The sequence below is a fragment of the Dichotomopilus funicola genome, assembly GCF_033296635.1.
Source record: "Dichotomopilus funicola strain CBS 141.50 unplaced genomic scaffold C8A04scaffold_75, whole genome shotgun sequence".
NCBI classification, from domain to species: domain Eukaryota; kingdom Fungi; phylum Ascomycota; class Sordariomycetes; order Sordariales; family Chaetomiaceae; genus Dichotomopilus; species Dichotomopilus funicola.
Genome location: NW_026944096.1, coordinates 87108 through 99457, shown reverse-complemented (window position 1 = coordinate 99457; position 12350 = coordinate 87108). Strand labels below are relative to the sequence as shown.

The window sequence follows — 12350 nt, the reverse complement described above, 5'->3', positions numbered from 1 at the left end:
ATAGCGCCCAGCAGCAGCAATATCCCCAGCAGCAGCAATATCCCCAGCAATATCACCATCAACAGCAACACCCACAGCAGCAGCACCCCCAGCAGCAGCATCACTACCAGCAGCAGTATCCCCAGCAGCAGCAATATTCCCAGCAGCAGCAATATCCCCAGCAGAACTACTACCAACAGCAATATCCCCAGCAGCAGCAATATCCCCAGCAGCAGCACTACCCCCAACAGCACCCCCAACAGCAACAACACGTCGCCCACGCCGGCCCGAGCCAGCAACCCCCGGTACCCGCGACACAAACAGCGGTAGATCCTCCTGTCACGCCCCGGTACGTTGCACGGGAAGGCAAGAAGGAGACGCTGCAAGTGCATATCGATCCGGAGAGTGGGCACGCCTTTGTCCGGGGCGTGTCGGACACCAAGCCCGACAAGGCGTATCAGGTCTTCTGGTCCCCTCGAAAGAGCAAGTTTTACATTTTGAAGAGGGCGACGGATAGCAAGGGGAAGAAGGTGGAGGAGCCGGTCTACCTGAAGGACCTCACGAAGTACAAGTGAGGTGTTAGTGGTGGGTTACCCTAACACTTAGTTTTCCTCTCCTGCTGGATCGGGAGGGGCGTGCTCATGCTCACTGTGCTGCTGCGGCTGCTTGACGTGGGAGTTTGGTTTGGGACTTGTTTTTTTTTTTATTTCGTTGGATAACCCGGGTTGCCGAAATGCATCTGGATGCAGCTGGAGATGGCGATTTTGGATATTCCGGCGGGTTTGCTCAACCCCGGATTGGTTGGATTCTCTTGAAATTTTGGATAACTATTTAGGTAGGTAGCTCCTTTTCTCCCAAGTTGGGAGGTTTTTACTGGCGTCTCGTCGTCTGTGGAGGACTGTGGTCACATCCATCATAGCTTCTGCTGCCGACCGACTGCCTTTTCCTCCTTTCATCACACACTACACTAGGTAGACGAATATCATCACCATATTCGGCCAGTTCCGCTTGTTCCATATCTTCGTTGAAATGTCCGAGCCAATGTGGCCGTCGAACGATATGAGGTGCAAGGTCAAGGTCGGCTGGCGATGCAAGGTCTTAATTATATAGCCGGTCTACACCTTTCATCGAGGGCCAGTATGTACAGTGTTATCTATTCTGCTATATAACATTGTAGCTTGGTGGTAGTGTTTTTCCCTTTTACAGACTTCCATGGCTGCAAATCCTGGTAGGGCATCGACTCGGGTCCGAACTGTAGAAATAAAAAAAGTATCACACCCCCCTTTCAGGCACTCAGCGTGAACCGTACCCGACCCCGAAAACTTCAACGAATCACATCCCTTGCCGAAATCCAGATCGCCATGCCGGCGGCTAATGGGGACGGGATCGACCGGCTGAGCATGGCAATGCTACCTTGAACAAACGGCCCCCAAAGTTTATCCTTCCACCGTGTTGCGATTGATTTTGTGGCGCGGCCACTCCTGCAGTTCCGTCATTAAATCTCTCTCGATCGCTCAGCCCCGAGTGATGTGAACTCGGCTCAACCACCACTAACGAGCCCGAGGTTTTTGATCTGACGGGCACATTCAAGCAATTCGACAAGTCGCGCAGCTTTAACTATTCGTTTGCTTCTCCACACCCCCGCTTTGCTGATACGACTGTGATGAGTGTGGGGCTTCGGCATTGAAGTTGGAAAGATGCGGAGACACTTTCTCCTACCCGCGATCTGCCTTTTGGTGGTGACGCTGACGCTGTACCATCGCCGATCCCAAGTCTGCTGTCTGCAGTGGCCGGGTGTATCTCCAAACCACAGCAATGTGAAAGCCGCAGCGCCCAAGCCGGCCCCAAAGCCGAAAAAGAAGAGCCCTAGTGAGTCGAATCCCGCATCACCCACTGTGTGTATATAATTACTACCTCGAACCTCGCTCACGTATTCCATTCAGCCTTCCTTTCCAAAGACACCGCCAGCATCTACGTCAACTCCATCATCCACCCCGGATCCGTCGACTTCCCCCAGCTCGGCCTTCCGCTCCTCGAGTGCCCCAAACACCACCCGACCCGCTACAACCACCTCAAACCCGCCTCTCCCAACACCAACACCCCCAAAACCACACCCACGACCACCACCATCCAATACTTCTTCGCCCTCGACCTGCGCGACTCCCTCCCCCTCCTCCCCCGCCTCCTCACCACCATCCTCCAAACCATCCACTTCCTCGGCCCCTCCCACTGCGCCCTCTCCATCGTAGAAGGCCACTCCCGCGACGGCACCCACGAAGTCCTCTCCGCGCTCCGCCCGGCCCTCAAAAAACTCGGCATCCGCTACCACTTCACCACCAGCCCCATCAACCCGCAATCCCCCAACGGCCGCATCCCCGCCCTCGCCGACCTCCGCAACCTCGCCCTGCAACCCCTCTTCGATGCCGCCGCTTCCCCCTCTAACCCATCCTCCTCCCCGGTAACCATAACCCCAGACACAACCATCCTCTTCCTCAACGACATCGCCGCCTGCCCCGATGACCTCCTCGAACTAATCCACCAACGCCGCTCCTTACAAGCCGACCTCGTCTGCGGGATGGACTGGACCTACGCCGGCGGCGACGGCGACGGCGACAGCGACGCGGCGGCGGCGGATCCGACGTTTTACGACGTGTGGATTGCACGGACCCTGAAGTCGGGGGACTCCTTTTTTGAGGTGCCGCCTGATGGGAGCTGGGATAGGGCGGGGGATTTGTTTTGGAATGATGAGGTGGCCAAGGGGAGGTTTGAGAAGAAACAGCCGTTTCAGGTTTTTGCGTGTTGGAATGGGGGGGTTGTTTTTGGGGCTGGGCCTTTACTTGCCGGGGGGAAGAATGGGAAAGGGGGTAAGGGGGATAAAGAAGAAAAGGGGGTGCGGTTTCGCGCGGCAAGGGAAGGGGAGTGTCATCAGGGGGAACCAGAGTTGTTCTGTAAGGATTTGTGGTATGCGGGGTATGGCAAGATTGCGGTGGTGCCGACGGTGAATTTTGAGTATTCGAATGAGGCCGGGAAGAAGATTAAGGAGGCCAAGGGGTATGTGTCGACGTGGGTGGGCAAGAAAGATTGGAAGGACGAAGGAATTGAGTGGCAGACGGAGCCGCCTAAGGAGGTGAAGTGTATGGCGAGGTATGATGCGCAGGTGTTTGAGCCGTGGGATAAGGCACAGCCGGGGAAGTGAGGGTGTGATGGATGGGGGAATAATTAGTTCCGGGTTATTGTCAGGGTATTTTCAACAGCACACTGACCTTAATTGTTGGTTTTCCTATTGTTTCTGTTTTGGAATATGTTCAGCGTACGACATCCCTTGCTTAGCGTATCAATAATGATTGTGAACTTCAAAAAGACGTGGATTCTCAGCTACGACCTCCCGGTTTAGATCTGCAGGAGCACGGAGGAGCGAAGCGAGAAAAGAGGTTGGGCGTCTGGATCATTCTCCCTGAGCCTCAATCACTGTCACAAATCCACATCTATGTGAGCATATTTGATTCTCCGGCACGGCCATTTCATTCATCGCCATCAGACTATTTCTAGTCTGCAGGCGATAACCCTCCGACTAACACTAACGTCTAAGCATGCCGGCGAGGCTGGCAAGCCTGCTAGGCCGCCAGACCGATACGGCCCAGAACAGTCTCAAAAAGCAAAGTGCCGAACTGTATCGGACTGGCGGCTGAACAGGCTTGCCAGCCGAGCCGGCATGCTTAGACGTTAGTGTTAGTCGGAGGGTTATCCAAGGTTTACATACAACTAAGTGGCTAATCTTTTGATCCTAGAGTGGCCCAATTGCTTATGGCACGAGGGCTAGTAAGGCAGTTGAGGTCCAGCAACCTGTACTCCCTTACCAGCTCCACAGCCGACAGCACTTCGACCCCCACGACCAAAGGATTAGACCGCCCAGTCAAGCCCTGGGCTCAACTCACCAACCCCAAGACCCTCCAATACATCCCACACATCATCCGTGTTACCAACCGCATCATTGTCACGACTATTCCCGCCGCCTAGAACGCCTCTATCGTCCACACCCGAATCGCCAACCCCGGCCGGTTTTAGCACGGTTCCAGAATCAACCCGCGGTGCCTTTTTGGCACCCTGCGTGGCCCTGCGCCTTCTCCGCTCCTTCCTAAGCCCTAAATCAGAACCATGGGCCGCCCTCGCATGTCGCAACAGGTTATAATCCTCCGTGAATGTCTTGCGACACTTTGGACAGCCGAATCTACGAACTCCCCTATGGGCGAGCGAGCCTTCGTGTCGTTTGAGATCACGCTTAGTGCCGAAACGTTCGTCGCATCCCCGAAAGCGACATGCCAAACGCTTGATGTGAGACCCGCGAATGTGACGTTTGGCCTTGTCGTGAGTCTCGAAGGTTTTGGGGCACTCGGAGCATTGGTAGGAGTATTGGGTTTGGCTGTCCTGACAATGGGAAACGGGCGATGGAAAGGTAACCGGGGACATGCCCGAAAGCGATCTTGTCGTGGGCAGGCTCGAGGAATTTGGTGTGAATAACAAGGGGCTTGGAGAGGTTGTTCGCGGTGACGGAAGGCTTGTCATAGGTTGTGGGTGGGCCTCCAAGTCCAAAGCCAGTGAGCCAAGGTCCGGAAGCGAGTCACTGCAGGCGAGCAACGACTCAAAGTCCGGGTCGAGATTATCGTACGATGCAAGCCCCAGAGGAAGAGATTGTTGGAAGTGGAGCCCCGGGCTATTCATTGGCGGCATCGGGTAAGATGACAGATCGTAAGTTGGCTTGGGGGTGGTAAGAGAGGGGAAAGCAATAGGTTGGGCCGCAATATGCTCCCATTGTTGAGATATCGCCAGGTCCAAAGGAGAGTTCGGAAGAATCGGCAGGTTGTCATCTTGTAGGAGAGGAAAGTCAAGCGACAAGCTGGAGTTGTATGGCGATGTGGACGGAGGTACTAGGCCCTCAAAGTGTGGATGAGTTGTAATGAGAGTGCTGCCGCAAGGACTGAGAAAATAATCGACAGTCCCAGAATGCCTGCTGACACGCTGGGCACCGTCGATGAAGGTCTCGGATAGGACGTTGGAAAGTTGTTGTTCAGTCGAATGAGCGAACACTCCAAAACTGTTTTCCATCGGCCATGTCAAAGACCCCGGAGACACGCGGTCTCCGTGGCCATGCGCTTCGTTTTCCGGGGGATATCCAGGGCTCCGCGTCTGTACATGAACTAGACGATCTCCGTGGCCATGCTCCGGGGTGGTCAACGCAAGCTGTAAAGCACGAGCATGTACAGACGCATTGCCCTGGATACCCCCCGGAAAACGAAGCGCATGGCCACGGAGATCGTGTTCGTCAAAATCAATCCATTTCCAAGGAATAGAGATGGGTGGGCGGGAGCCACCAGCGCCCCCGCGGGCAAGTGGTTAAATGGTGTAACCTGGGCAAGTTAGAGACAAGTGCTGAAAATCGGTGCGAAAAATACGGACCAAATGCAGAAGCGGCCGTGTAGGCCGGGGCAGTCGAAGTCGTGGCGCCCTGCTAAAGCTGAGAAAGGTATTGACGGGTTGATAACAAGTTTCAGACGGCCTTTATACAAGTAACCTGCCACTTATCATGCCTACCCTGTTGTGGCAAGGCTCCGCGGGGTCCTCGAAAGTGGCAGACTTCCCCTCTTCCCTTGCATCAGGTATTAGTGTGCATGTTGATTGGGCATCCTCTCATGCACCTTCATGCAGCTCCGACTGCCTCCGACTGCCTCCACGACAGATCCTACCAATTATTGCGCAAGGCGTCAAGATTTCCAAGCGGTTCCGTGCATGACACCTTCGCTGTTTCATGCAGGTGAAGCCGGGGAGGCGGTGTCGGGCTCGAGATAGGAGGCCCACTCGAATTATTGAGGCAGACTGAAAAAAAGAGGCAGATGCTTCTCTACAAGCAGAGCGAATCAAGCCCATTCCCGAGCGTTTTCGAATCTTCGCGAAGTGCCTTCCCAGAAGAGGACCTTCCTTGGCAGGTTGCCTGATAGCTGGAAGGAGCAACCATGGAGCCATGGTCCCACATTTCTCGGGATAGCCCGCACCTGCCTCCCGCACCCTCACACACACAGACAACAAAGATCGGACGGAGCCAGTCTTGGATTTCTATCTTATCGCTTAAGATATACAGTTATCTCGGATACGGTACAACTTAATCTTAAACCCCCCAGGGGCGGCCTAAGAGCTCCCCAACTGACATCATATTCGCACGTTCCTCAAGTCCACCAAAGCCCCTCAAGGGAAGAGGGACCCGTTCTGACGAGCAACGCGAGAAAACCCTCGCTCGGGCTCGTGCTTTCGTCGCTTCTAGATCAGGAACGCACCTTCTCTTCGCATACACCGGCACCGCAAACATGTCGTCACTTCATCAATTCATCGCAAAACTCCAGCACCCCGTCTCCAAGATGACCCGTGTTTCGGCTACAAACAAAAAAGCCCCATGAGCGACTCGCCGCCATCCCTTAGACAGAAGTATCCATTTCCAAAATCTCTTATCAAACGTAACTCACAATGTATGCAACACCCACACGTACAGCCACTCCTTCCCGCACCACAACCATCACGGCGAGGGTCCGCCAAAACAGTTCCGCTACTGCCTCACTTCCAACCCGCAGTAACTTAGCCCAGCAAGGCCAGCCGGGCCCATCCAATCGGCCGATCAAACATGTCCGGTTTCAAAACACCGAGCTGACGGAGAGCGAGAAGGCGTGGGAGAGGGAGAAGGAGCGCCGGCGGAAGGAACTGAGCGGACAATTGACTTTTGACACGCCGGGTCCGAAGGAAAACCCTATTGATTGGTGCGTATTTCCGGAATCTCCCTACGCAGTTGGGGTTTTGCTGGGGGGGCGGTCTTAGCTGACCTTGCGTGTGGTCTAGGACGGCGGGGGCGATTACAGTGGTGAGTGTGCTGCTCGCGGGGTTGTGGATGTTGCGGTCGAAAAGGAGGCGGTAAGATCAGGGATCGAATCTTGGATTTCCAGTCCTTGGAGTGACTGATGAGAAGCTGGACTGGAGGGGGTGTTTATTGGGTGGCTGCGTTGAGCTCTCACGGAGCGAACGTAATGGTGTACATTCTCGAGCTCAGCATGGAAAATAGCGGTTTGGAGTGAGCTGTTCGAGACAGAGTTCTGTTGCAGATAGTCAGCTTAGCGAAACGGGACGTTGATAGAGGCTCCGGACAGCGAGGCTTACACAAACTAGGTACTTCTTTTCGGGTGCAGTCGTGGACACGTTCTCGTCTTGTTCGCGGCGCAATGGTCCGGGGTATGATGTGTCCAGCTTGTAGACTGCCGTGGAGGAATCGGACTGCTGAAATCCATCAAGTTCGGATTCCTCAAGATATCCCAGGACGAGTCCAGTTGTCGGTCCTATGTTTCACGTTAGCCGGCCGCTGTCAGCCACAACAAACACCGATGGCATTGCACTCACCTAGTAATTGGTATACTCCCCCGGTCACAGGAGGCCGTGAGAACAGTTCCCACAAGCTCGTGTCGAACTCCGCCAGCTCAAAAACGCTTCTCCCCGCATTTATCCCAGCCTCAGTACCCAGTACCAGTGGTAATTTCCAGAATTCGCAATCTGGCTCATGCAACCAGTTGAGATCCCAAAGCCGGTACACAGCTAGGTAGGAGAATCGTCCTTCATCGTTCAAACCGGCGGCTGTATTAAGTCTGGACCTAGAGATATCATTAAGTTGATGCAGCCCTGCTTCAACCACACCTCGCGTAGCGAGGACGTCGGGAATGTGTTTTGACAAATACCATTGCGCAAGATCTTCGTGGCTGAAAGAGGCTGCGACTGGCCGCGAGCGGACCAGGATAATGCCGGGCCGGAAGATGGAAGTCATTTTAGAATTTTACTGAATCAGAGAGTATTACTTTGGAATTGTTTGGGGTTAGATTGAGGTAGGATCTAAAAATAAGAGGGAAACGGAGATTAAAAGGATTAAACTTTGTTTGGCCACGCCCAGTTGGGGGTCCGACGGCCGGACACCGAGACATTGCAGAAGCTACCTAATTATGATTTAGTCTTCGAGAAATGGGTTCGTGAACAACCATGCGCATTACATCTTGCCATGAATGACGTACCTTTCGTTTAGCGACGATAAGGTACGCTTCATGTGGTTAAATGGAGATCGCCTTTGAGAAGAGAAACGCAAGCGTCCCTTTATGACAATATGACTTGTCTGATCGTCAGCGATCCCGAAAACGAGGATGCTGGACAGTTTCTAACTCAACGGAAAGGGCATCAATTTAACGTTCTCATGCTTTCTTTTCTTAGGGATATTCTTGTCACGATCGAGGCTACAATTATCGAGGAAGGTATTCCTTAAATCGTGATTCAGCTCTATTTTTCTGGTAAGGCCCGGCCGCCGTTAAATTATCGGAGACAGTTGATTCAAGACCAACAGTGAGTTAAGTGGGTCGATAAGCAGTCCTGCCTCACGCCGCAACCAACGAGGTTTTCTCACCCGGCCTCCAAAAAGTCCGTTGTCTCTCATCCCGGTGAGGAGAACCGCACTCCCAGAGACATCGTCTCCAAACAGGACTCACGATGGAACCTGAACCTAGAATCGTTGGACATGGTTTGACGGCCATCGTCACAACAGTCGATGACAAAACCGTCCTGAAAGGATACGAAGTCTGGAGCAAGGGCAAGCTACGGGCTAAGTGCGGGGAACCGAGCGAGGACCGCTTGGTAAGGGAAGATATCGTCTACCAACACCTTGGCCACCATCCGTTCATCCTCCAAAGCTTTGGCCTCAAGGAGGTCCGACCCGGAGTCCACTCCCTGTGCCTGGAGATGGCGCCTCTCGGATGCATACGGCTACACACGCAAAGCACACTGAGCCCCGTCAACTTACTCCTCCCAAAGCTTCCAGATCCGCCTCTCAACGCCCGATTACAGATGGCCCTTGACGCCGCTAGGGCGCTCAGCTACGTCCACTCGCGCGGGGTTCTGACCTGCGACTTCAGTTACCGAAAGATCTTCCTCTTTCCCGATTTCCGCATTAAGCTCGGCGACTTTGGCGGTGCCCTCCTCCAGGGCCACAGCTTTAAGAACGACCAAAACTATGAGGGACGGTATCAGTTACCGCTCCGGGGGAGGGACTTCGACGACCTCGACATGGTAAAGCAAGAGCTTTTTGCCCTCGGCGTTGTCATTTACGAAATTACTATGTGGAGAAGACCGTTCGACGATCTTAGCGAGGACAGTTGTGGGGTTGATGTCAGGTACGCACGGGAGGAGTTTCCACTGCTTGAGCCTGATAATCCTGTTAGGGATGTAATTAAGGGGTGCTGGATGGACAGATTCGATAGGGCTGGTCAGGTTGTCGACGGTTTGGAACGTTGTCTCAGAATTAGTGAAAACAACTAACTACCTACCTTAATTGTGCCGTTATTCGTGTGCTTTTCTTTCATCTCTGGCTCTATTCACAAAGAGATATTGTACCTTAGCTAAGGAGAGACAGCGACCAGCATGAGTAACGACGGTAGCATTGACCCACGTTGGCCATGTCACAATTCAATAATGCCCTCTTAAAGGGTCTCTCCCTGCTTATCACATCCTACATACTGCTAGGAGTTTTTGATGACGCTTGGAGTTTGGGCACGCGTCACTCGTATTCATAATTCTCTTCACCGCTACGATGGTCACGTGTCTGATACATCCCTAACCGATAACTGTTTCCTTAACTCCAAGTGCTTAGCTATTCTTCATTGCCGTGTTACACCCCCTGGTCTTCACCGCCATCCTGATCCTCCTGATTTTGCTCGCCGTCTTCTGCCCCGTCTTGCTCCTCCTCCGCGTCCAGCTGTCTCTGCCGATCCCTTGCTTCTTGTTCCGCCTGGAGCTGGGCCTCTCGTTCTTGCTTTTTCTGCCGTTTCTCTTTTCTATCCTTTGCCAGCTGCGCATCGGTCGGGTATTTCCCCTTCATATTCCTCCTTTTCTTCCTCGCTGCGGCCGGCGGCGGTGGTGGTGGTGGCGGTGGCGGTCTATCAAAGATCTCCCTTACGAAATCCCTCAAATCTTTGTTCTCCTGATTGTTCTCATCCTCCTCATTAATGCGGCCATAGAACTTCTCCATGAACGTTTCAATCTCTTTCTGGAGCCACGTCAAACTCGGCCGGTAGTAAGGTTTCTCACAAAGGCACATGGCGACCAAGTCGCGGAGGAACGATTCGTCCGCATACATCGGCGGTGCAGGTTCAGGAAGGGGAGATCCGCGATCCTGCCTGTTCTCTAACCTCGGCCCCACCCGGTCGACATCGAGGCGGTTATGGTCATGCGTTTTATTCGAGTCATGATCCACCAGGTATTCGCCATACGAGTAAGCGCTGACCTTATCGAGCGTATTTGGAATGCGAGTACCGTCCGGGTGCACGTTTCCGTCATGTTGACGGGCCTGGGTGTTTTCGCCCGGGCCGTAGCGGGTAGGGTATGAGTTGGGCTCCCCGTGGTAATACAGCGGGTTCACGAGTCTCCAGGGGACGGCGATCCGTTGGGCAAAGGGGGGCACTGGTGGGTAGCTCCGTTCAAGTAAGCAGCCCATGATCTAACAGACGAATGGATCGGACGGCGGGGATTATTAGCGGAAAACGAATGCTTTAAGGTGGGTAAGGTTAGGATACCAGGTGTTACTCACCCAACCGACCTGGAATAGGTTGTACTTATAGGACCAATTTCCCGCTACAACGGGTATTGCGTTGGGGGTTTGGACTGTCCCGGGGCCAGAATTGCGGGGGATGTAATCCCATTCGCCGGTGAATTGTTCCTGTCCATCATGTCAATAATAACCCACTTAACTGGTTACGGAAACAAATGTCCCCCATGATACCGGTGGTCAATAAGCAGCATGACAACGTACCGGGGTCAGGAAGTTAGCTTTCCCATAGTGACGTAGCCTGTACATGTTGTCACTAATTCATGCGAGGGAGTCACCCCTATTAGTGTTTAATTACACTTCACATCTAATTATGATGACATGGGGAGCTTAGAGGAGGGATATTCGCATACTCTTCCTGTAAATATTCATCATTGAAATATTGGGCCAGCCCAAAGTCCGAAATCTTAAGTACTGGAAACAAAGCATGCGCAGTGCCAGGAGCGGTATTAGCTCCGACGAGAACTAAATTGGTGACGTACTTATTAACTAGAGCTGTTCTTGCTCATGATGCTCACAGGAAGTAAAGAAACAAACCTACCATTTTGCGGGTCTAGATCAAAATGTACGGTTTTCTCTGCCGTCGCAGTGGGCATCATCAGTTCGTCGTGGGGGCCCGCTCCGTTGTAGAGCGTGGGATACTTCGCCGGTTCATAGGCCATCGCGATGCACCCTTTAACAACTGCGGCAAGCAGAAACCGAAGTTTGGGTCATTAGGTCTGCGATTTATATCATAGGTGGCTGATTAACGGGTAACATACGGCACTGGAATAACTTCCACAAACCCCGGGTCGGAAACCGCATGTCCTTCTTCACTGCGGCTTGGATGGCCTTGTCCAAGCTCCCTCGGGGGTAGTACTCGAGCAGCATGGTGCCCGTTTGGTCATTCTCCGCCTGTTTGTAATCGGGTGGGACGTAGTCTGGCTGGGCCCGGAGTCTCGCCGACCCCCTCACGACCCTTTTCTGATACGGCGGGAACAAACGCACTCGGACGATGTGCATTGCACCTTTGAAAGTCTAACACAACGTGGTGGACACCGTTTCAGCCGTGCCCTTCCGTTCCAGCAGTAACGAAATCAAACGACTTACTTTGGTCATGAGTTTCTCATCCTCAAGATGTAACACGTATACACGCTCTTCTTTGTAATTAGTCTTGGCCACATAGTACTTGGGAGGCGTGCTCCGGCCGGGTTCATGCAAGCGGAACAGCGAAGCCAACCCAAAGCCGCCATGTCCAAGGTCCTTCACCCAACGGAGTCTGTAGGGCTCAAGCCGCTTGCAGAGTCTTGCCCTAGCTTGCTCAAGATGCAGGGACTGACGGCGAGGGCTGGTTCGTGGAACGGGGAACGCCTCGAGATCTGGATTAACCTGAGGCATTTCTGGCCCGCTATAATACTGGGGCTCTACAGTAATCATCATTTGTCAGCCTTTGTCCCTCCTATCACCGCAACCATGTGCGGACCGAAAGGTTAGTCCTCTCCGCGAGGGCGCGAGCCTCTAGGGCCCTGTCGCACGCTGCGCATGTATGAGAAGTGGGATCCGCGTACCGTTTCGGGGGACCCGGAAGTAAAGGCATTCAGGACAAGTGATATCAGCGTCGAGGCGTCCTGTTTGGCGGTACTGATGAAATGTGTAATTTGATTCTCTTTGCCTCCGCAAATATCGGGGAACGAGGCGGATTCCCCCTTGGTTTACGTTTGCCATG

At 53.4% G+C, this 12350-nt stretch overlaps 5 protein-coding genes across 5 annotated transcripts; 3 read left to right on the top strand and 2 right to left on the bottom strand.

The window, feature by feature from the left end:
- Positions 1-1676: 1676 nt before the first annotated feature.
- On the top strand, positions 1677-3175 carry C8A04DRAFT_31912 (cryptococcal mannosyltransferase 1-domain-containing protein; the record flags this gene model as incomplete). The annotated part of the gene is made up of 2 exons (XM_062781917.1): positions 1677-1848; positions 1923-3175. The coding sequence occupies 2 exons, from the start codon at positions 1677-1679 to the stop codon at positions 3173-3175; spliced, it is 1425 nt and encodes a 474-aa protein (XP_062633947.1).
- A 3317-nt stretch (positions 3176-6492) lies between these two features.
- C8A04DRAFT_31911 (uncharacterized protein) lies at positions 6493-6934 on the top strand (the record flags this gene model as incomplete). Its single annotated transcript, XM_062781916.1, has 2 exons — positions 6493-6779; positions 6859-6934. 2 exons carry the CDS (start codon positions 6493-6495, stop codon positions 6932-6934), a joined length of 363 nt encoding a protein of 120 aa, XP_062633946.1.
- A 441-nt stretch (positions 6935-7375) lies between these two features.
- Positions 7376-7828, bottom strand: C8A04DRAFT_14847 (uncharacterized protein; the record flags this gene model as incomplete). Its single annotated transcript, XM_062778259.1, has 1 exon — positions 7376-7828. One exon carries the CDS (start codon positions 7826-7828, stop codon positions 7376-7378), a length of 453 nt encoding a protein of 150 aa, XP_062633945.1.
- A 707-nt stretch (positions 7829-8535) lies between these two features.
- On the top strand, positions 8536-9360 carry C8A04DRAFT_14843 (kinase-like protein; the record flags this gene model as incomplete). Its single annotated transcript, XM_062778258.1, has 1 exon — positions 8536-9360. The coding sequence occupies one exon, from the start codon at positions 8536-8538 to the stop codon at positions 9358-9360; it is 825 nt and encodes a 274-aa protein (XP_062633944.1).
- Positions 9361-9709: 349 nt separating this feature from the next.
- Positions 9710-12022, bottom strand: C8A04DRAFT_31909 (uncharacterized protein; the record flags this gene model as incomplete). Its single annotated transcript, XM_062781915.1, has 7 exons — positions 9710-10537; positions 10628-10756; positions 10850-10901; positions 10999-11110; positions 11187-11327; positions 11407-11662; positions 11735-12022. 7 exons carry the CDS (start codon positions 12020-12022, stop codon positions 9710-9712), a joined length of 1806 nt encoding a protein of 601 aa, XP_062633943.1.
- Positions 12023-12350: the final 328 nt, after the last annotated feature.